Source organism: Lates calcarifer, unplaced genomic scaffold, assembly GCF_001640805.2.
Source record: "Lates calcarifer isolate ASB-BC8 unplaced genomic scaffold, TLL_Latcal_v3 _unitig_1115_quiver_1183, whole genome shotgun sequence".
Lineage (NCBI taxonomy): Eukaryota > Metazoa > Chordata > Actinopteri > Centropomidae > Lates > Lates calcarifer.
This window is the reverse complement of record NW_026115296.1, coordinates 1-20,196: the sequence shown is the minus strand read 5'-3', so window position 1 is coordinate 20,196 and position 20,196 is coordinate 1. Positions and strand designations below refer to the sequence as shown.

At 41.8% G+C, this 20,196-nt stretch overlaps 4 protein-coding genes across 7 annotated transcripts; 1 reads left to right on the top strand and 3 right to left on the bottom strand.

Annotated features, from left to right (window-relative positions):
- Positions 1-16: 16 nt before the first annotated feature.
- On the bottom strand, positions 17-2,777 carry LOC108886424 (thioredoxin). The gene is made up of 5 exons (XM_018681287.2): positions 2,610-2,777; positions 1,729-1,833; positions 1,017-1,082; positions 673-738; positions 17-447 (listed from the first exon to the last, which is right to left on the bottom strand). The coding sequence occupies exons 1-5, from the start codon at positions 2,631-2,633 to the stop codon at positions 385-387; spliced, it is 324 nt and encodes a 107-aa protein (XP_018536803.1). The 5' UTR covers positions 2,634-2,777; the 3' UTR covers positions 17-384.
- Positions 2,778-4,685: 1,908 nt separating this feature from the next.
- LOC108886423 (thioredoxin) lies at positions 4,686-8,669 on the bottom strand. The gene is made up of 5 exons (XM_018681286.2): positions 8,501-8,669; positions 6,578-6,682; positions 6,140-6,205; positions 5,241-5,306; positions 4,686-5,123 (listed from the first exon to the last, which is right to left on the bottom strand). The coding sequence occupies exons 1-5, from the start codon at positions 8,522-8,524 to the stop codon at positions 5,061-5,063; spliced, it is 324 nt and encodes a 107-aa protein (XP_018536802.1). The 5' UTR covers positions 8,525-8,669; the 3' UTR covers positions 4,686-5,060.
- Positions 8,670-9,731: 1,062 nt separating this feature from the next.
- LOC108886421 (prostaglandin reductase 1) lies at positions 9,732-14,010 on the bottom strand. The gene is made up of 9 exons (XM_018681283.2): positions 13,905-14,010; positions 13,130-13,273; positions 12,929-12,974; positions 12,741-12,800; positions 12,097-12,264; positions 11,118-11,391; positions 10,916-11,021; positions 10,577-10,695; positions 9,732-10,462 (listed from the first exon to the last, which is right to left on the bottom strand). The coding sequence occupies exons 2-9, from the start codon at positions 13,233-13,235 to the stop codon at positions 10,352-10,354; spliced, it is 990 nt and encodes a 329-aa protein (XP_018536799.1). The 5' UTR covers positions 13,236-13,273; positions 13,905-14,010; the 3' UTR covers positions 9,732-10,351.
- A 69-nt stretch (positions 14,011-14,079) lies between these two features.
- LOC108886419 (HAUS augmin-like complex subunit 3) lies at positions 14,080-18,559 on the top strand. Of its 4 annotated transcripts, none has more exons than XM_018681282.2 (6): positions 14,080-14,177; positions 14,879-15,925; positions 16,050-16,259; positions 16,530-16,762; positions 16,885-17,119; positions 17,878-18,559. In XM_018681282.2, the coding sequence occupies exons 2-6, from the start codon at positions 14,915-14,917 to the stop codon at positions 18,103-18,105; spliced, it is 1,917 nt and encodes a 638-aa protein (XP_018536798.1). In that variant the 5' UTR covers positions 14,080-14,177; positions 14,879-14,914; the 3' UTR covers positions 18,106-18,559. The 4 variants fall into 4 exon arrangements, with proteins under 4 accessions (XP_018536798.1, XP_018536795.1, XP_018536796.1 ...); XM_018681279.2 differs by having other exon boundaries at positions 14,081-14,177; positions 16,885-17,170; XM_018681280.2 differs by having other exon boundaries at positions 14,092-14,177; positions 14,884-15,925; positions 16,885-17,170.
- The last annotated feature ends 1,637 nt before the right edge of the window (positions 18,560-20,196 follow it).

Genomic DNA, 20,196 nt, shown 5'->3' with positions numbered 1-20,196 from the left:
AAATTATATTACAACGTTTCTGGTAACTCATCTTTATTTATTAAATCCACCTTGTTGAAGACATTAACATACAAAGAAATTCTCAGGAGTCAATCAGGAGAAAAGCCAATTCAGTTCATATAAAACAGAATTAAAAAGTGGTCATCACATCAGGTTTTAGTCAAATTCCAGCCTGTTGTTAAGACAGTTGATAAACACATGGAGCTGACAGGACTATGTAACCAGTACATGATGAGTGGAATAAATTACTGCCTGTGTGGCACAGAGGACCTGATGTGTATTGTACATAAAATGAAACTGGAATTTCTGAGATGTGGACAGAGAGTAACAGTGGCTTCTGTGGTGTTTATACGACGATGGTGTGTGTGGACTGGCCGCTGGGACTCATCTCAGAGCTGCCACTTTGCTTTTCAGTTTGTCTGGATCAGCACCGGAGAATGCCTCCAACTGAAAGACAGTATCCTTTTGAAGCAAAGTAGCCCAACACTTTTTTTCTTTGTTGAAATGAAATTTCATTTTCTTGTTGAAACTAGACTAAAAACAAAACTAAACACAGACATATTTTAACTCTGCTGGATGTGTACATTAGCACCTGTTGGCTGATACATTTTTTTCACACTTTATTCAGAGATAGGGTCAATGTTTCCAACTTTTCTGTAAATTTAGACTTACCTTCTGTCCTTTCTTGTAGAATTGGAATGTGGGCATGCTCCTAATCTCGCAGCGTGTACACAGATCCTGAAAAGAGCAAAGGCAACAGTAAGATGGCTGCACTAAGTCATGCCCACAACACCTATGCCCTGATTTATCCAAACACAATATGTGTGAATCATGCAATACAAACACAACTTTGTGTGTTTATAATGAAGCATAAACATAATGTGAATACTGGGATTTGAGGTATTAAAAAGGTGAATTTTACACACTCAGCCGTTACAGACGTTATGTGCCCATCAGTCCCTTGTATAACTTGACTTTTAGGGAGAACTGTGCTGCACTCAAGTACACGCGCTTACCTGAACCTCGTCCACATCCACCTTCAGGAAGATCACGTTCTTGTTCTCAGGATCTTTTGACAGCGCCTGCAAATAAGTGGATCAGTGAGCATCAAGATATTTGCAACACACGATGCACACGACAACTGCTGCCATATGATTGTGAGAAAAGAATATATTGATGCATTTCTGTTCCTGGTGTGAAATAAGACAGGAAATAAAATCCCCCTTTCTAAAGTCTTGGTTCTATTAACTAAGTGATGAACAGCCGTCACATCACATGTCCAGTGAAGCAGACAGTCTCCTGCTTCAAGTGGGAGGGGCTTGACAAAGGGTTGCCTGAGCAACAATCTCTCTCTCCACAGAGATGCTCTTGAAGCAACATGTATCCCTCAGGAAAGGGCTCCTTTTAACAACTGACAGACTTACAGACATTTGTTTCACACAGGCTGCAGCTGCTGTTTGTCTCTAAACATACCTCATATCCACAGACCTATGAAAGTCACAGATGCAGTCTCTAGTTTGTTAGCTTGAACTGATACCAGTATAGAAAGAGTGTGTTTCCTCCTCCCCTACGAGAAATGAATTGCTTAGAATGTGAAAAAAAAAAACCCTTCATGAATATGATTTTACTTTGGCTTTGTAACTGAAGCCTTCGTTTACCATCCAATCTCATAATTAATTTAGCCATGTTTTGTTTAGAAGACTGTAAATGCTATAGTCATCCACGTACTTCAAATACTGGGGCGATGTATTTACAGGGGCCACACCATGTGGCTGTGAAGTCCACCACCACCAGCTTGTCTCCGGCCTCCTTCAGGATGTCATCAAACTCCGCCTACAGAAAATGAACAAACATGTAACTTGTTTTTAATCGTGTTGCGACAGGATTAACTTCACTGAATATTCAGAGAGCAGTGTTGCTGATATGCAGTGTCTCAGTTATTGCAGACTGTTTATCATTTCCTTCATTATACCCGAAAGCTTTTACTTTCATTTTCTTTTGGATTTGGGCCTCAGTATAGTACAACCAGTTCACACGCAGACTTTAAACAAAGGCAAAGGCAGCTCACTTATATATAGAAGGATTATGTCCTTGTGCGTTGATTATTCCTGGGATTTCTCTTTGATTTTTCAATGAGATGAAAATAAGCCAGGAAATCTAAAGTAAAGAGTAGGTAACGACCATAGAGTGTATATAAAAGACACGCCCCAGACATACCTGTCTTTGAGGCCTAACTTCTCATCAATTATGAAACTATTTTTAGAAGGACCACCAGAACATGAATTAGAAGTAGTGAATTTAGCTTAAGACACCATATAGAATTGTGGGAATAATTTACTGACTTAGTATTTCATGAGAGAAATACTAAGTCTCTCTCATGAAATACTAAAGTCAGTAACTTTGAATGGGAGCAGCTGTCCGTGGTATTGTACTATTTCACTTCCGCATTCGCTTCTTATCCCAGGCTGAGCGTCAACGTTCGGTATCGAGAGCGGGTACAGGCGCGGGGCTGACCGGCCAAAACATCTCCTAATGTCTTACAACCATTAATGGTAGCTCTTCAACGATTGAAAAAGGAAAAACTGCGGAATAAACATGTCACAACTCACCACACTTTCCACCATGCGAACCATGATTAACGGCTGAATGGACGTGTCCCACACCGACTGACGAGCAGAGAAGTTCAGGAATGCCCCTTCAGGGACTGGATACTGCGCTTTTATGGCTGATGTATCAAGTTACTTAGTCATAGTCCAACAGCGGAAGTCAGTGTGATATGCTGTAAAAAATAAAAGCCTGACATTGTTGGAAGCGTTCATAAAAACGAGGGAGGAGGGCAGTGGTGTGGTTGAGTCATGTTTGCTGCTGTGTTTCCTGCTTTGGACAGATGTGGGGACTTCTTATGGACGGCCTTAAAAAAGGCCCATCAAGTTTTTTTCAATACAAGAACTTTGTTTAAGTTATGCATGAATTTGTTATTTCAGTGGGTTGAAACAAACTGACCATCATTAGATTTCATTTATCTCTTCATCCAATGCATGTATAGTTATTTCCCCCCAGTTTTACTTATGTGTGCATACATGCACAAATAATTGTTGCATGCAAAGGTGGACCTAGCTAGCTAAAACTAATACAATTTAATACAGTAGTCCTACAAATAATGGAAAAAAAAAACAAAAACAACAACAACAACAAAAAAAAAAAACCCCGAAAAGCCTACATACAGCAGGTTTACTGAAGGATCTGAGTACTTCCTCCTCCGCTGCCTTTATTTTGAAAGTGATGTCATACTTTCCATTCCTGTAACTTTACACTTCAATGGTTTGATGCCGTCAGGTATGACCATTTTAATCCAAAAATCCAACTCATACAGTCAATGGTTCAACTAGATGTTACATAGTCTAAAAGCAGTGATGTAAATTTTTGTCCTCCATTAAACTGATCAAGGATTTTCCCCCTGAGTTCTGGTAACCACAGGAGGTTTAACAGTTACAATGACTTGACAAATTCTTGATTTACCCTAAAAGACTACCACACCCACTGCAACGTCCCCCAGGTGACTACGTCATTACGTCACGTCTGCCAAGCTTTTCCAACCACAATTAACTATTTCCAGACACATAGTCTATATATATATTTTTACGTAGGTTCTAGATTTGCCATTTTAAATAAGCTGAGACTGAATTCATGAAACTCTTTTGATACTTTTACAGTTGTTAGCAAAAGGAGGCTCTAATAACTAGACTCCACTCATTTTAGAATTGAAAGGAACACACATCTTCAACAGGGAACTGTTTTCAGTCACTAACCTCCTTCAGCCATCCCATCAGCCTCCTGAGGGATTCTGGGTGCTTGTGCTCCCACCTGCTCTGCATGAAGCCCTCCATCTTAAGCTGCTTGAAGATCATAGTCAGATGGGGGTACGGGCCTGAGAGAGAGATATTAAGGAACTTTCAGTGGGGGCTCAAGGAAACAAATTCTCTTTATACACCTCAGCAGTTTTTCAACTTTGAAACAATGTCGCCCTCTAGTGAAGAAAGGTATTAATACATCATTTACTCACTGCATTTCACAGTTGTTCACAGGCATAAAGTTAAAGCTGTAAAATTAGCAGGTCTATTCATACATGGAAGTAGGGAGGTGTATACCTGTCTGAGGAGTGGTGTCATTGTACACAGAAATACTTCCACACACAGCTATTCTTCCAAAGTTCTTCATCTGCTGCAAGGCAACAGTTGAAAAGGGGCCTCCCACCTGAAATCAAGACAGACGCATCAGTTTTACTGATGCAAAAATACTGTTTTAAGATAAGAGAGTGGAACAGTCCTTACGTTTTCAAAGAAGCAGTCGTATCCCTCTGGAGAGGCCTTCTTCAGTGCCTCCTCCAGAGAACTAATAGTCTTGTAGTTGAAGGCCTCGTCGAAGCCCAGCTCTTTAAGGAAGGCCACCTTGGCGTCAGACCCTGCTGAACCCACCACCTTGCAGTCCTTGAGCTTAGTAATCCGGCCCAACATGGAGCCAACTGCCCCTGCTGCAGCGTTCTTGCATCTTTATTAACACATAAAACGCCATCAGCTGCTCTTTCTGATCAGATTCTTTGCTCTTATAGCAAGAGCTCGTTTATCAAAGTCATGTTCTGTTGTTTTTAATGTGCTGAAATGTGAAGAACAAATTATATTACAACGTTTCTGGTAACTCATCTTCATTTATTAGATCCACCTTGTTGAAGACATTAACATACAAAGAAATTCTCAGGAGTCAATCAGGAGAAAAGCCAATTCAGTTCATATAAAACAGAATTAAAAAGTGGTCATCACATCAGGTTTTAGTCAAATTCCAGCCTGTTGTTAAGACAGTTGATAAACACATGGAGCTGACAGGACTATGTAACCAGTACATGATGAGTGGAATAAATTACTGCCTGTGTGGCACAGAGGACCTGATGTGTATTGTACATAAAATGAAACTGGAATTTCTGAGATGTGGACAGAGAGTAACAGTGGCTTCTGTAGTATTTATACAATAATGGTGTGTGTGTGTGGATTGGTCCTAGGGACTTATTATCTCATTTCTGCCAGTTTGTCTTTCAGTGTGGTTGTGTTAGCACCGGAGAACTCGAACACCTGAAAGACAGAGTGTTAAAAACAGCATTAATTACAAAAAAAACACCTCATTACACATCACAACTTTATTTAGGGATAGTGTCAATGTTTCTGTCTTTGCTGTAAATTTAGATTTACCTTCTGTCCATTCTTGTAGAAATGGAATGTTGGCATGCAGTTAATCCCGCAGTGTGAACTCACATCCTGAAAAGAGTGAAGATCAGTCACATGGCTGTACGGAGTCATGAACGTGGCTATGCCCTGGTTGGGCCAAACCCAATACTACATGTATGAATCATACAATACAAACATAACTTTCTGTGTTTTTAATGAAACATAAACATGCTGGTTTGAAGTATCAGTCACAGTCAGTCTATGTATGTAGTAAACTTTGACAGGCTCTACCAGCTTTTCTCACCCACTAACTACTGGATGCTGCCTGACTTTTTTTTTTTTTTTTTTTTTTTAAAAGGTAAAGTCATCCTGTATACTACAATGAGGTGGAGACCATTACAGTGCCCGAATGGGCAGATTTAGTTGTTTTACCAATACTGAAAAATCCCACATAGTATCAAAGGTTCATGTTAACAGCTCTGCAGATCAGATATTAGCTGGAGTCTGGCCAAGAGCTAAAACACCCAGCAGAAACCTTATGCCACTATGTGTGTCAGAGGGTTACCACATGTGGTTATAATACGCCACCATGGAGGCATGTTATTCTGCCAAATGCTGTAATCCCTCTTTTACAATGCTGTCAATGTTTGAGGCTTACTGGTTAATCATTTGAATTTTTATGTCCCTGATTTTAACACAGAAACTATTATCAAGCACAGTTTGTTGTAGCACTGACAGACAAAAACGCTGGTCACATGAGCCAGCTGTGGCTTCACATGGGCTGGTGAAAGGGATTTCATGAATATTCCACATTGCTTTGAGAATTAAAGGCATGACGACCCCATCAACATATGCTAAACCTACAAAAAACAAAAAGCAAAACAAAAACGTACAAAAAGTACAATTCCTTTGCTCCTACTTACCTCAGCCTCGTCTACATCCACCTTCAGGAAGATCACGTTCTTGTTCTCGGGCTTTTGTGACAGCTCCTGCAAACAGGTTGATCAGTGAGCATCATGACACTCGCAACACACACGATGCACACGACAACTGCTGCCATATGATTGTGAGAAAAGAATATATTGATGCATTTCTGTTCCTGGTGTGAAATAAGACAGGAAATAAAATCCCCCTTTCTAAAGTCTTGGTTCTATTAACTAAGTGATGAACAGCCGTCACATCACATGTCCAGTGAAGCAGACAGTCTCCTGCTTCAAGTGGGAGGGGCTTGACAAAGGGTTGCCTGAGCAACAATCTCTCTCTCCACAGAGATGCTCTTGAAGCAACATGTATCCCTCAGGAAAGGGCTCCTTTTAACAACTGACAGACATTTGCTTTAAGTGCTAGAGTCATCCACTTACTTCAAATACTGGGCCAATTTGTTTACAGGGGCCACACCATGTGGCTGTGAAGTCCACCACCACCAGCTTGTCTCCGGCCTCCTTCAGGATGGCATTAAACTCATCCTACAGAAAATGAACAAACATAACATCTGTAACTCGTTTTTAATCATTAACTTCACTGAATATTCAGAGAGCAGTGTTGCTGATATGCAGTTTGTCTCAGTTATTGCAGACTGTTTATCATTTCCTTCATTATACCCGAAAGCTTTTACTTTTCCAGTGTGTGGAACAGCTTCCTAGATTTGGGCCTCAGTATAATACAACCAGATCACACACACAGGGTTTAAACAATGGCAGCTTTTTAATAGAATTCATATTAACACTATGCACATTACTGCACCCTCTTCTATTGATTATTCCTGGGATGTCTCCTTAAGAGATTTATTTTGTGGAGTGCTCCCTCATCTAGAATCATTACCTATAACCTCCCACGGTGTATTTGTGATTTTGAGCTGTTAAAAAAAAAAAAAAAAAAAAAAAAAAAAAAAGACTTTACAAAGTGCCAAACACTTTTTACAGTTAGCAGACAGGTATATTTAAAGGCTGTGGGTGTGCAGTGAGTGAACAGAAAGGATAGCTGCCAAAAATAAGTTTATATAAAATAAAATTACTCTTCCCCTCATCAATGTGCCATGCAAACACACTCTTGTGGTCCGTTAACTACAACAAAACTACTTGTCAACAAGTATGCTTAGTTATAACTAGAATTATGCGTTGAACTACGTAATTAACTCAACGTGCATTACAGTTAAACATGCAGCAATTAAAGGTTAGATATTATAATACGTTCTGTGATAGAAAAGGACACATCCGTCCATCCGGGGACATCCAGCCCAACGTGTATGACCCGGCCTGCGGTGGCTGACCTGCTTTACCAACATTACGTAATGGGACTGCAGTTAGCCATCCTTTAGCATCTGTACCCGCCACCGTTAGCAAAACAATGCAGCTTCTCTCACAACTTCCAATATGTTTATATTGCGCCGTGTCCAAGAGTAAACACCACAGTCAGCCATTTCCATGGAGGATTTACACTGCAGCTAAACGTTAGTAAGACTGGCGGTGAACCCTCCTTACGACAAGATGGCAAAGTCCACACTCGCACACACATGGTGACAGTGACGGCCGCCACGCTGAGGTGAGGTTAGCTCCCTATGCGACATTCAACGAGAAACGACATTACTGCGCGACCGATTCTTCGTTTTTGCATCCATTTATTGCTGTATGAGGGCGAGACATGCAAATTAAAGGCTTAAAGTTAATTAAAGCACACTCTAATGAAAGGGGGGAAAATCCATCCAGACAACATCCATGGACCAAGTTTATCTTAGAAACTCATGCATTTACACTTTTTAAATTTGAACTTGATCAACAATCAGTTCTATAACTGATTAAAATACAGTTTTATATCATGAATACCCCCCACCCCTCCCAACCAGACCTGATCGGGCCAAGTCCAGATCGAAATCCACGATGTCTAGACTCGTCAAAAATGACCTACATTAAGAGGGGGACTGTAAAGACCGTTTAAAACACATTTTCAGAAATATGAAAACTGATTGGGAATAGGAGGCTAACTTCACAGCGTCGTCTATCAATTAAACGTTATTCGTGATGAGTCACCCAGCCACGTACCGTTAATCAATCTGGGAAGCCTTACAGTGATTTTTAAATGAAATAACAAGAAGCCTCAAAATCCATAGAAAATACCTTCATCCAAAGTGCAAAACTGATAAAGAGGAGGGGGAAGTCAGGCGCGGGGCTGCCCGGCTGGTGGTCCTGCGGCGAACGTTAAAACATCTACTAATGTGTCACAATGGCGGCTTCTACCAACCATTGTTAAATTATTCAAAAGTGCGAAATAAACTAGTCACAGCTTACCAAATTTTCCACTTCGCGAACCATGATTAACGGTTGAATGGATGTGCCGTTATTCGAAGAACAAGCGGGTAACGTTAGATATGCCCTCCCGGTATAAGACACGCAGCGTTTTTATAGCAGCCGAGCCAAGCCGCGGTCCAGCAGCGGAAGTCACTGTGATATGCTTTCAAAATAAAAGTCTGCCACTGTTAGAGGAGTTAATAAAAATGAGGGAGGAGGGTAGTGCGCGGAGGGTGGGTTGAGCTATGTTTGCTGTGTGTGTTTCCTACGGTATGTAACTTGAGATGTGAGAGGAAAAATCTTGTATATTTTGTTATCTGCTTGCCAAATATTCAATCGCCATGTTCTGGAAAAATCCACGCCAGGGAGGGGCTTTTAAGCTCACTCTGTCTTTCACTCTATGAAAAATGTACATTTGCATTAAAGGGGAAATCCAGTAGTCTTTCTTTCTTTAACGAACATGTTTTATATGTTTGATATAATCACAGAGGTGCAGCTAATTAAAACTAATGCACAATTTAAAAAAAATTCTCCGTTACTTAAGGATCTGAGTAGTTCTTCCTTCACTGCCTTTATTTTGAGATTTGTCAGTGATGTAATACTCTCCATTCCTGTAACTTTACACTTCAGTGGTTTGATGCTGTAGGGTATGAACATTTTAATCCTCGTATAGTCTACGGTTCCACTAGATGTTGCGTAGTTTTAATGTAGTGATGTAAACCTTTGTCCTCCATTAAAGTGATCAATGATTTATCTCCCAGGTTCTGGTAACTACAGGGAAATAGGTTTAACAGTCACAATGACTTGACAAATTCTTGGTTTACCGTAAACGACTGAGTGAGCGCAGCCCAATTCCACTGAACTATTACATAGAAGTGGGTAAACCCTGTGCTACCCCACCGGACTCCAACTGGCCATAGGAGACCGACAGCATCCTATGTAACCATGGAGCTGGGGCTCTCCACAACCCTATGAAATTCAGATTAGTGTCTAAAAATACAGTCTATTTTCTGATGAAACAAAAGGCTCCCCTCAGCAGCAGGAGGCTGACAGTGCCTGCTCTATTATTTAAACTCCAATCATGTTAGAATTGAAAGGAGCGCACATCTTCAATAGAGATTTTTTCCCTCTTTTTCTCAGGCCTTAAATGCAGAACAAGTTTGAACAGACACCAGATTTATCATATAGGTGCTCTGTCTGCAATATGACGCCAAACATAAGACACCAGAGATTTTTTTTAAAAGCCTAACAATTTTTATTACCTATATAAAAGATCTCACTAAATACAAAGCACATGGTTAAATGTTACAGTAAATGGATGTATCAGCAGCAGATCCTCACAGCTCATCCAGGTACTTGCTGGCATAATTATCATTTTCTCTCTCACTAAAACTGCCATCTCCTGCCTTGCTAATTCCCCACAGCAGTCTGGGCTCTCCCAAATGAAGTACACTCATATGTATATTGATTTAACTGTCTGGGTGGTGGTGCTATGAAAACTACCCAAACTTTGACAAACTTGCAGTAAGTGCTACTGATATAGAAAGAACAGTACCTTCTAATGGATGAAAATCCACCAGACTTAGCAGAATGGTTTAGTCTCAGTGAATTATGAACTAATGCTACAATTGTCAAATCACAAGTTTTTACATGACTAAATTACGAGAGCACTTTCATCTGTAATGTTTTATTACTGTGACTACAGAGACAAACAAACTACATCGACATGTTAATATGAAAATATATGGTTAGTTATATGTATCTATTGCTCAGTCCTTCATGTATGTATCCTGTAATAATGTGCCAGTTACTGATAATACTGCTGCATCTCTGTTGATCCTGTGTTTCACATCAGACAGCGATGATAGCCTTGCCGATGTTGTCTCCCTGCAGCATCCCCATAAAAGCAGCTGGCATGTTTTCAAAGCCTTTTGTGATGTGCTCCCGACAATGCAGCTTGCCCTGCAGATACAGAACAAATAAAATTATCAAAGATATTGCAACATAACAGAACACAGACAACCTTAATAATTAGGATTAAATCTTAATCATGGCAAATTGTTTTCCGTCACTAACCTCCTTCAGCCATCCCATCAGCCTCCTGAGGGATTCTGGGTGCTTGTGCTCCCACCTGCTCTGCATGAAGCCCTCCATCTTAAGCTGCTTGAAGATCATAGTCAGATGGGGGTACGGGCCTGAGAGAGAGATATTAAGGAACTTTCAGTGGGGGCCCAAGGAAACAAATTCTCTTTATACACCTCAGCAGTTTTTCAACTTTGAAACAATGTCGCCCTCTAGTGAAGAAAGGTATTAATACATCATTTACTCACTGCATTTCACAGTTGTTCACAGGCATAAAGTTAAAGCTGTAAAATTAGCAGGTCTATTCATACATGGAAGTAGGGAGGTGTATACCTGTCTGAGGAGTGGTGTCATTGTACACAGAAATACTTCCACACACAGCTATTCTTCCAAAGTTCTTCATCTGCTGCAAGGCAACAGTTGAAAAGGGGCCTCCCACCTGAAATCAAGACAGACGCATCAGTTTTACTGATGAAAAAAGAAGAGGAGGAAGCAAAAATACTGTTTTAAGATAAGAGAGTGGAACAGTCCTTACGTTTTCAAAGAAGCAGTCGTATCCCTCTGGAGAGGCCTTCTTCAGTGCCTCCTCCAGAGAACTAATAGTCTTGTAGTTGAAGGCCTCGTCGAAGCCCAGCTCTTTAAGGAAGGCCACCTTGGCGTCAGACCCTGCTGAACCCACCACCTTGCAGCCTTTGATCTTGGCAATCTGGCCCACCACAGAGCCAACTGCCCCTGCTGCAGCGTTCACCAGGAGGGTCTCACCTTTCTTGAGTCCCAAGACCTCCTCGATCCCATACAGTGCTGTAAGCCTGGAGACACGGAGGGAAGAGTAAAATCTGACTTCTAACAAGCTAAAAAGGCACAAGAGTATGTTTTCCCTTCAGTTCCCCAGAGGAGCCTCTGCGACCTTTGTAAAGTAAACCACTTGTAATTGCTTCCATAGCAAGGTTATCAATGCTTGTAAGGTGACTTCAGCTCACTGGGAGGACAAAACATCTGGAGCCTTACCTGTTTATTTTCCTAAAGGAAGACAAAGCTCAGCTGCTTATCTGAGAAACAACACGCTGCTTCTTCCAAGTCAAGCAGGGAAATAGAACACTGTCTCTCAGGCTAACAATCCTATCAGAGGGAGGGTTGACTGTATTCTTCTGTACATAATAATTCACACATGGGAGTAGCCCAAGCTTATCAGTTATCTTTTAGCTCCTATGCAGCGTCTCTTACCCTCTGCTTTTTAACACTTGTAGCTGACTTCCTGTATCTTTTAAAAGCAGTTGTGAACGCAGTGTTGCATCTCTGAATCAGAAATGTTTTAGTGCATTTGCTAGTGATCTGTATTTATGATTCAGCAGAGACAACTTCATAACTATCCAGATGTTGGAAAAGCTTGGACAGCACAAGTTTCTATTACACAACAAATTCTAATTTTATTTTTTTTGGAAGCCTGGTTGCCAGATCTAACTAATTCATCTGGATTCAATTTCTACCCACAGACAGCTCAACATCTGTTTTACCCTGGCATGCCGATGGTGCCCAGAGCGAGTGACAGCGAGATGTCTTGAGGCCAGTCGGGCATGATGGGAATGAGGTCTGTCCCGTCACTGATTGTGTGGGTTCTCCAGCCACAACGACCGACAACATGGCTTCCCACGGGAAATGCTGGGTTATTGCTTTGGATCACTCTACAGAAAACACAAAATAACAAAAAAACAGGAGAAAATCATCTGTCAATCATGTGTGTCTCAGCTGTTGCCAATTAGTTTCATGCTGTCATATGTGGTGTGTCATAGTATCCTGGATAACTGTATGATTTCAAGCCATGCGGTAGATGTTTTGCACACTACAAAGTAAAGAAAAAATGTGTAACATGTGGGTTTGAAACTGATTATTTTGAGGATTTTTTGGAAAGTCTGGTCACCAAGTACTTTATTCTTTGTGTTTATCAACAGAAACATTCCTGCTGAAACAGATGGAGCGTCTGAATACTCTGCCAAGAACATTCATTTGTGCGTTTTCGCTCTTGAGTCATTGTGAATCAAAGGCTGAGGTAATCAGTAGCAGGTGTTGTGCCTCGTTCTGTTTCAGGAAACATCAGGCATGCACAGCACATCATGACAGATAAAAGACATTTCTCTGTGTGTGTGTTTGTGTTCCTTACTTGGCCACTTGACTTCCAATCATTACCTCGCCTTCTTTCATGCGAACCCTACTGAACGGCCTGAGGAGACAAACAGTGCATTATGTTACATTTTATATACAGTTTTTTTCCATTAATGAGAAATTTGGTAATGTTAAATAATAATCATCATTCAATAATCATTCTTAATATTTTTCTACTGTCCTCACCTCATATAAGGGTCGACACTCAGAAACACTGCCTCCAAAAGCACCTCTGCAAAAAAAAGAGTGAAAAACCACTGTATCTAAGTGTGCGCTTAAACTACAGAGGTTTTCCTTTTCTCTGTGTGACTCGGTCAAGTAAACACAGACTCATTTTAAGTGTCTGGTGTTTAATGTTTGAGACAAAATGAAAATAAATGACCTTACCCCCATCTTTGGGCTTGGGAAGCTCCTCCACCTTGAGCTCAAAGTTGCTGTCCTTCGGGAAGCCATCAAAGTGCTTGGTTAGGATCCACGTCTTAGCTTGGACCATGACTGGATATTTGGGTGTAATACTTTTCTCACTAAAGTCTATTTCAATCATGAAAGAGGGGCGAAATATTAGAGAGAAGAAAGGAGCACCAAAATAAATCTGATGTTTTTCCTTTTTCACTTCTTCATACTGGTGTCCTATTAAAGCAGCACAAGTAGCAGTGACATAATATTGCAACTGTGAGTGTTAAATAAGGATTTCCTCAGGCTGCAGAATCCTGCCTGTGCAAACTGTGGTTATAATTAGCTGTTTGTGCAGTGTTACAGTGAATCAAAAGCCTAATTAAACAGGAATGTATTCACCTCATACAAACATTCCTGTGCACCTATACACATCAAATCAGGAAGAGGCAAGTCCTCCAGTGAGTTGACATTTGCTTGGAATGGTTTCTTTCGGTAAAACAATGATCAAGTTAATGTGTTAATAAAATTAATATGTAATGATATAAATAATTAACTATCGGTAAGATAACACTGGGTGCTGGTTCGATAAAGCAAACAGCATAAAGTTAAAAGCTTAAAAATGAGAAGTTAATTCCAAGCAGTTGACTGGAAGTCTAGCTTATGCCTTATTTCCCGGTCCCTTTCTTCTAAAATAGCTGATAATCGAGGTAACTTAAACACGTTTTCCCCACAAGCCAGCCCTGTAAACCTTATCCATTTGACTTACCAGTTATGGTTCCCCCAAAAGAAATGGCAGAGGTTGTGGGGATGGGATCAGGCTGAGGCGACTAGCTGAACGCATGGGTGGAGGGAGGGCGGGAGACGAGCTTGGATCAGTTAAATATGATTGGCTGAAAGTTCAGCGCTGCCTCTGACGCATGACGGAGGATGTTACGTCGTCCCTGCGTGTTGACGTCTGGTCAGTTTGGATGTTTGGGCGCGTACAGCTAACTGGCTAGTTCGGGGAGCTAACAAAACGGAGTTCGTGACTAAAAAATATGTAAGTTATGGAGTGACAGTTTGTTTACCAGGGTGAATTTTGTTGGTAAGATAACACACGAAACGCAATACTGTCGATACAGCTAACGAGAAGCCTGGTAGTTAGCTATACTTTCTAGCTATCAACGGACTGTTAGCAACTGTTGAGCTACGGGGTCTCAGTTGGACTTCCCTGCCCAGGCTAGAAGCTAAACGACACAGTGAGAGGAGGCAAGATATCGTTGGGCTTTTTCTTCGTAACATAATGGCAGTTGGCTAAACGTCTGTACTTGGCCTTAATGGCTGCAAAGCAGCTGTGGCAGAAAGGTTTTTTGATAGGACTTTGATTTTGATTCTTGATACTGCAATATATCTTATCATAATGACGATTTTGTTGCAAATGTTCAACTTTATGGTCATTTGGCAGATGTAATTTGTGGTATTTTTAAATTATTGCTTCATTCTGAGAGATGTTTGTAATATTTAGTCTTCCTTCAAACTGTAGTCGCCAAAGTAACTGTAATGTTGAATCAACACCTCTGTAAGATAATAAACTGTTACAAGTTAAACAGTTTCACAGCTAATGTAGCTGGAGCAAACGAAGAAAGGCGCAGATGTGGATAAGAGCTGATAATTGCATTTCCATATCTTCTCTTACCTTGTTTGTTTTTGCTTTCACCTAATTCTCCATAATCCACGTTGTGCTGCTGTGTGACTGACTAGCACAGTAACAAGGGGGAAACAGGGTGCTGAACCACCATGTTAGACGGTGGCCACTTTGTGGAGGCCCTGGGCCGTCTAGGTTATCCTGGTGCATCATCACTGAAGGCCTCAGAGTTCGACTGGCTGTTTGACTGTGCCCCAGAGAACCTTCACTTCTTGCGCTTTGTCTGTCGGACCCTCAACCGGAACAATGTCCTCACCATGGAGGAGGCCCGTGCTTTTCAGGAACTGCGGAAGTCCGGCAAACCAATTCTAGATGAAGCAGCTTTGGGCGAGGTCCTAAAAACCATTGGACCGTCAGACGGGAGCAGTGGAAATGTCTTAGGCCCCTCTTCTTCAACTTCATCCTCTCTGTTTGCAGCAGAGGGCGATGTGGCCATAGAGGACTTGGAGGCAGAGCTCCAGGCACTGCGTAAAGAGAAAGAGCTGAAGCAGCGACGCTATAACAGGTTGCAGGTTGTGGCCACCTCCCGTGCAGATGTCGACATACGACTGACTGCAGAGTTGGAGAGCGCTGCATGTAAGCTAAAGGAGGCCAGTACTTCCATTGGAGCTGAGAATGCCAATACCAACACTGTGTTACAAAACCTAGCAGATGAGGTTAGCAAACTTGCATCCTATCTCCCTGCTCAGCCAGAAACCAAGCAAAAAGCAAAAGAAGAACCCTCTTTCTCCAAAAGGCCCACTGTCCTTCTCTCTCAGCTGTCTTTGGATCCCTATCTGCACCAGGAGGAGCTCAACACCAAAACACTCGCTGCCTTCACCCAGAAGCATTTCTTCCAGGGTATCTCTGACATTGTTGAGAGTTCTTGCTCTGAGCGCCTCCAGGTCCTTGACCTCAGTTCTTGTGAAGATGGAGATGAGGAGGAGATGGAGCCTGAGGGAAGAGAGAAGGAGGAGCGGGTGGTGGTGCGTAGGAGGACAGAGATGGCCAGACTTCAGTGGGCTCATATTGTGACCCAACGCCAACTGATGCAGGCCATGGCGGAGGAGAGGAGTGTCAAGGCTGGGCTGGACTGGCTCTCAGAGAAGTCTTCACATACCAAGGTAAAGCAGACATATATAAAGTATGATCTATTTTTTATCTATTGCCAGTAGTATTACTATTTCCACTGTGTGTTCAGTAATTACTGTTTTGGGTTAAACTCAAGTTCTCTATTCACTCTGTCAGAGCATTTCCACCTCCTCCTCACTGCATGTGCGTGAAGTCGTGTCCAGGAAGGAGCTGCAGGCTGTGGAGGCTGAGCTGGAGGCTCTGCTACATGGACCAGTACCTGCTGCCCTTAGGGAGTCAGCCAGGCTGCTAAATGTGCCGGTAGTGAGGGGAGACCTGGCTCTGCAACTGGCCAGGCAGGACTACTACACCTCCAAGCAAGATCAGGTTAGTAGAGATAGTTGAGTTCTGTGGTTCTGTGTTGTATTAATTACATATAGTTATTTTTTGGAAAGTCACACACAAACATGTAAGAGTTCAGTACATGTAAGAATTAATCATAGATTAAAGTAACGGTTCTGATCCCTGTATCCATAACAGCCAGGTCGACTGTCAAACTGTGACCTAAAGACATGAAACCGCCTCTGTTATTGTAAGACAATGTGGAAAGAAAAATCAGCAAACTGGAAGAAAAAAAATTAAAATCTCTCCACCTAGGTTTGCAACTACCTACTCCGTCAGAAAGCGTCCTTCGACCTGGTCCATCTGGCTCAGGAAATGGAGTTGAGGAGGTGGAGGACATGTATGAAGCAGCTGGGAGAAGTAAACAGCAGAATGGTAAAGGAAGGCGAAGCAGTGACCCTCAGGATGGAGTCTCTGGCACACCCTGATCTGGTAATCAACCCCAGGCCCAACCCTATCATCAGCTGCAAAGATGCAGCCTTCAGCAGGTAAGAAGTTTAATCATTTATCAGTGCCTGTATTGTATTGTATCTCTTTGTATTGTATTGTTTAAATGCAGACTGTCTTACTTTTGAATGTAACTCTGTATTATATCCAACGCTTCCCCCAGACTGCTCCAGATCCTCGACCATGACTCAGACCATGGCCGATCAGAGCCTTTTCGCACATACGAAGCATTGGACCAGGCTGCGCGTGACCTGGCAGGCAACCTCCAGGTGACCCGCGATGCTCTAGCCGGTGCTGGCCGTGAACAGTACTACACAGCTGCTCGTCTGTACAGCGACTGCGAGGCGCTTCACAGGGCCATGTACACAGAGCTTCAGCAGCTGGTCTTAGGGCCGCAGGTACGTCCAGCGGCCAGCACTGACCAGGAGCTACTCTGCCCCAATGCACAGGTGGGTTTGTTTCCTTTCGTTCTATGCACAGTCATCTTGGTTCCATACAGAGGGCATTTCAGAGGCAAACCTTAAAGTGAGTCAGTTGATTTTTAAAATACTCATCACTAGAGGTGAGGGAAGCTGGTGGCACAATATGTTTTTTCTATTCACATTTCTCACATATATCACAAAAAAAGAGACACAGGTGTTTGGTATAAAAGCACTGGCTCTCAGGAGGCTTTTCTGCATGACATAAGCTTTATTATCAGTTACAGTGTATTTGTCTGCTGACCTTGTCTGAGAATACATATTTTCTTGCTCAACATCTTGACAGGTTTGAGTGAATAGCCTTTGCATTTCTGACACAAACACAAATGTATTTTTTTCTGTCAAATCTGAGGAATTTTCAGTGGGAACAGATGTTTTTTTAATGCCACTGTAGAGTTTGCAGTGTCAGCAACTCAACTCTCATTCTGTACATACTTGCCTCAGTGTGGCTGTCAGTCTTTTTGTGTGGTGGCATGTTTCTGTCCATGCAGTCACACAAGGACAGCAAATAAGTTCATTAATTAACTACAGAAATGACCTTATTTGCATAGCTAGTTATATTTGATCTTTTGGGGTTAAAGCTGGACATTAGGTGGTTCAGATAGTTTCATATCTGTGCTCATTTTAGATTGTTGCTATTCATGTCTTTATTCATTTCTCTTCCTTTGTCTCTACAGGAGCTGGCAGCGAAGCTCGTGGAAGCAGAGTCTCAACTGCAGAGTTTGCAGCATGTAATGCAAGAAATCATGGGGGAGGTTAAAGCCAAGCGCTCTCAGCTGGAGCGCAATGCCCTCCTCAGGCGGGAGAGAGAATTATATGTCTATTTTCACTTGGATGCCCGGCTATTGCAGAAAATAGTGGAAGACCTGGAGGGCAAAATGGCTGCAAAAAGAGGGCAACAATAGTCGTACCTGCCAGAACGCATGGGAGCTTTTACAGCCAGCTCAGACTTGATGTGTAGTTTCTGTGCTGAGGGAATCGACCTGTGTAATTAAAGCTCGAAGAGATGCTGATCTGAGAAGTACACTGTGTGCCTTCAGTGGAGGAGGTTTACTGATTAAGCCCTGCTCTGCTACAAAGTGTGAAACCTGCTCAAAATGTTAACCTTCACTTGGTTTGTGTGGGAGACGGAGATCAGTCCCTGGAGTCCTCAGTGACTCATCCTTGGGATGACACTCAACTTGGGAAAAACTTGGTTGTATCTTGTATCATTTGACTGTATTTCAAACAAAGAATTTCACAAGATCACAGAAGAATTTTCGAATTCAATGTTCAGTGTTTTGTCTTTATATGTTCTAAAGTTTCTTGTTTCATCTTTGTTTTAAGTCGTCTGATAAATAAAGTAGAATGTTATCTTTATGTATGTTTTTTAATTATCATCATTCTGAAGATATACATACTGTATTTGTGGAAGGTTACCTGCATATTTGGTTCAGTTTTCCTGTGCAAAACACCCTGGTCAGTATGTTTTTGCACATTGTTGGGTGTATTTTTTGTCAAGTTAAACTAGGTCTTTGTGTAACTGACTTAACCCTCCCTTTTGTTCCTTTCTCCTGTTTAGGCCCTTTGCATCAGAGATCCTCAGGTAGAGACTAACAGTCATTCTGATAGGGAGGAGATGGAGCAGTCTAGCAGCAGGTTGTACTCAGGACCTCTGTCCCAGGCGGCTCAGAAGATTCTGGCTGTTCTGCGAGCCCAGAGCAACCACTCCAACAATCACAGGCAAAGTCAGTCAGAGGAGAGAAAATCTTACTTTGGGGTTTTTCAGTATATTATGACAAAACATCAAATCCTTGAGAGAACTGTTTTTTTGTAATTTTTGTAAACTGACATTTGTGTTATTCATCAATTGCTTCTCTTCTCTGTTTTCCTTTTGAATTCATATTTTCTACTTCATTTAGCTTTATTTTGACTGGCCTTTTTAAAACCAATAGGAAACAGTATTGTAGCTAAGTAACATTTGGGATGATTGTAAAATATTGGTAAAGATTGTTGCTCTAGGATACTGTCTTATTTTTAGCCTTTGTAGGTGTTGTGCCGTTCAGTAATTCCACAAAAAATCTGATAGAACATGCCTACTTTAGAAATCACAGTGTTGACAGAACTCACACTTCATTCCTAAAGAGGTACCTCTCCAAAATAGCATTAAGTCCCATCTACTAGAAAATTTACCTCTTCACTTTGTGGGCACATACTGTATGTATATAGTGTTAAACAAGGGGACATGATGTAGAAATAAGAGGTCGGGCTGGTTTCTATATTTCCTAAATTGCCACTCAATTAGACGTAAGTTATTTAATACTTTACATACATAGTTTCTCTGTTATTGTCTTAGAGTTTATATTTTTTTCCTTGTGTATGTGGTAGTGGAGAGGTATTATGGCAGCCAGAGGGAGCCTTGGGCTCAGAGCAGCAGGAGCATGAGTCAGGAGAAGAGAAAAGACAGAGAGACACGGATCGGTGAGTCCGATGAACTAGAGGCTACGCAGTTATCATGATGTGCACTTGCTTTCAGTCAGAGTATGTGAATGTTATTGCATTACTACATTTTACACCTTTAACACTACAGAGGCAAAATGTAGTGGTCTGCACAGTGACACAGCAACACTAGCAGTTCAGTATGCTATCTTTAAAGTCTATAAATGTGATATTTATATACTAATGCAATAACAGTTCCAAATCCTGACTGCTCTCACTGTAATTCAAGTGTAAATCACAAAAAAGTTAAAATAAATCCCTCTCTCAATGTTACGGTTCAGGCCATGGTCCAGACCCCAGGGTGTCGTCATTTTCCACCTCTCACCACAGTTCTTCCAACGAGCAGCAGAGCTCTCAGACCTCAGCCTACTATCAGTACTCGCAGACACTAGACAGCTCCTTTCATCCCCGCTCCTCCTGCTGGGATTCCTCGTTCCAAAGGCAAACGTCTCAGATGGAAGCCTATTATCAGCGCTCACAGACTTATTCCCACAGAAAGTACTCCCAACCCCCTGCTT

Excerpts from the sequence above, each read along its gene's own strand:
- LOC108886421 (XM_018681283.2), bottom strand. The coding sequence starts at position 13,235 with ATGGTCCAAGCTAAGACGTGGATCCTAACCAAGCACTTTGATGGCTTC. Across the intron at positions 12,265-12,740 it reads ATTGGAAGTCAAGTGGCCAA|AGTGATCCAAAGCAATAACC; the intron begins GTAAGGAACACA and ends TGTTTTCTGTAG. Across the intron at positions 10,463-10,576 it reads TGATGGGATGGCTGAAGGAG|GGCAAGCTGCATTGTCGGGA; the intron begins GTTAGTGACGGA and ends CTGTATCTGCAG.
- LOC108886419 (XM_018681279.2), top strand. The coding sequence starts at position 14,915 with ATGTTAGACGGTGGCCACTTTGTGGAGGCCCTGGGCCGTCTAGGTTAT. Across the intron at positions 16,260-16,529 it reads ACACCTCCAAGCAAGATCAG|GTTTGCAACTACCTACTCCG; the intron begins GTTAGTAGAGAT and ends CTCTCCACCTAG. Across the intron at positions 16,763-16,884 it reads AAAGATGCAGCCTTCAGCAG|ACTGCTCCAGATCCTCGACC; the intron begins GTAAGAAGTTTA and ends CGCTTCCCCCAG.
- LOC108886423 (XM_018681286.2), bottom strand. The coding sequence starts at position 8,524 with ATGGTTCGCGAAGTGGAAAATTTG. Across the intron at positions 6,206-6,577 it reads AAATTGGCCCAGTATTTGAA|GAGCTGTCACAAAAGCCCGA; the intron begins GTAAGTGGATGA and ends ACCTGTTTGCAG. Across the intron at positions 5,124-5,240 it reads TCTACAAGAATGGACAGAAG|GTGTTCGAGTTCTCCGGTGC; the intron begins GTAAATCTAAAT and ends TCTGTCTTTCAG.
- LOC108886424 (XM_018681287.2), bottom strand. The coding sequence starts at position 2,633 with ATGGTTCGCATGGTGGAAAGTGTG. Across the intron at positions 1,834-2,609 it reads TTCGCATGGTGGAAAGTGTG|GCGGAGTTTGATGACATCCT; the intron begins GTGAGTTGTGAC and ends CATTTTCTGTAG. Across the intron at positions 448-672 it reads TCTACAAGAAAGGACAGAAG|TTGGAGGCATTCTCCGGTGC; the intron begins GTAAGTCTAAAT and ends ACTGTCTTTCAG.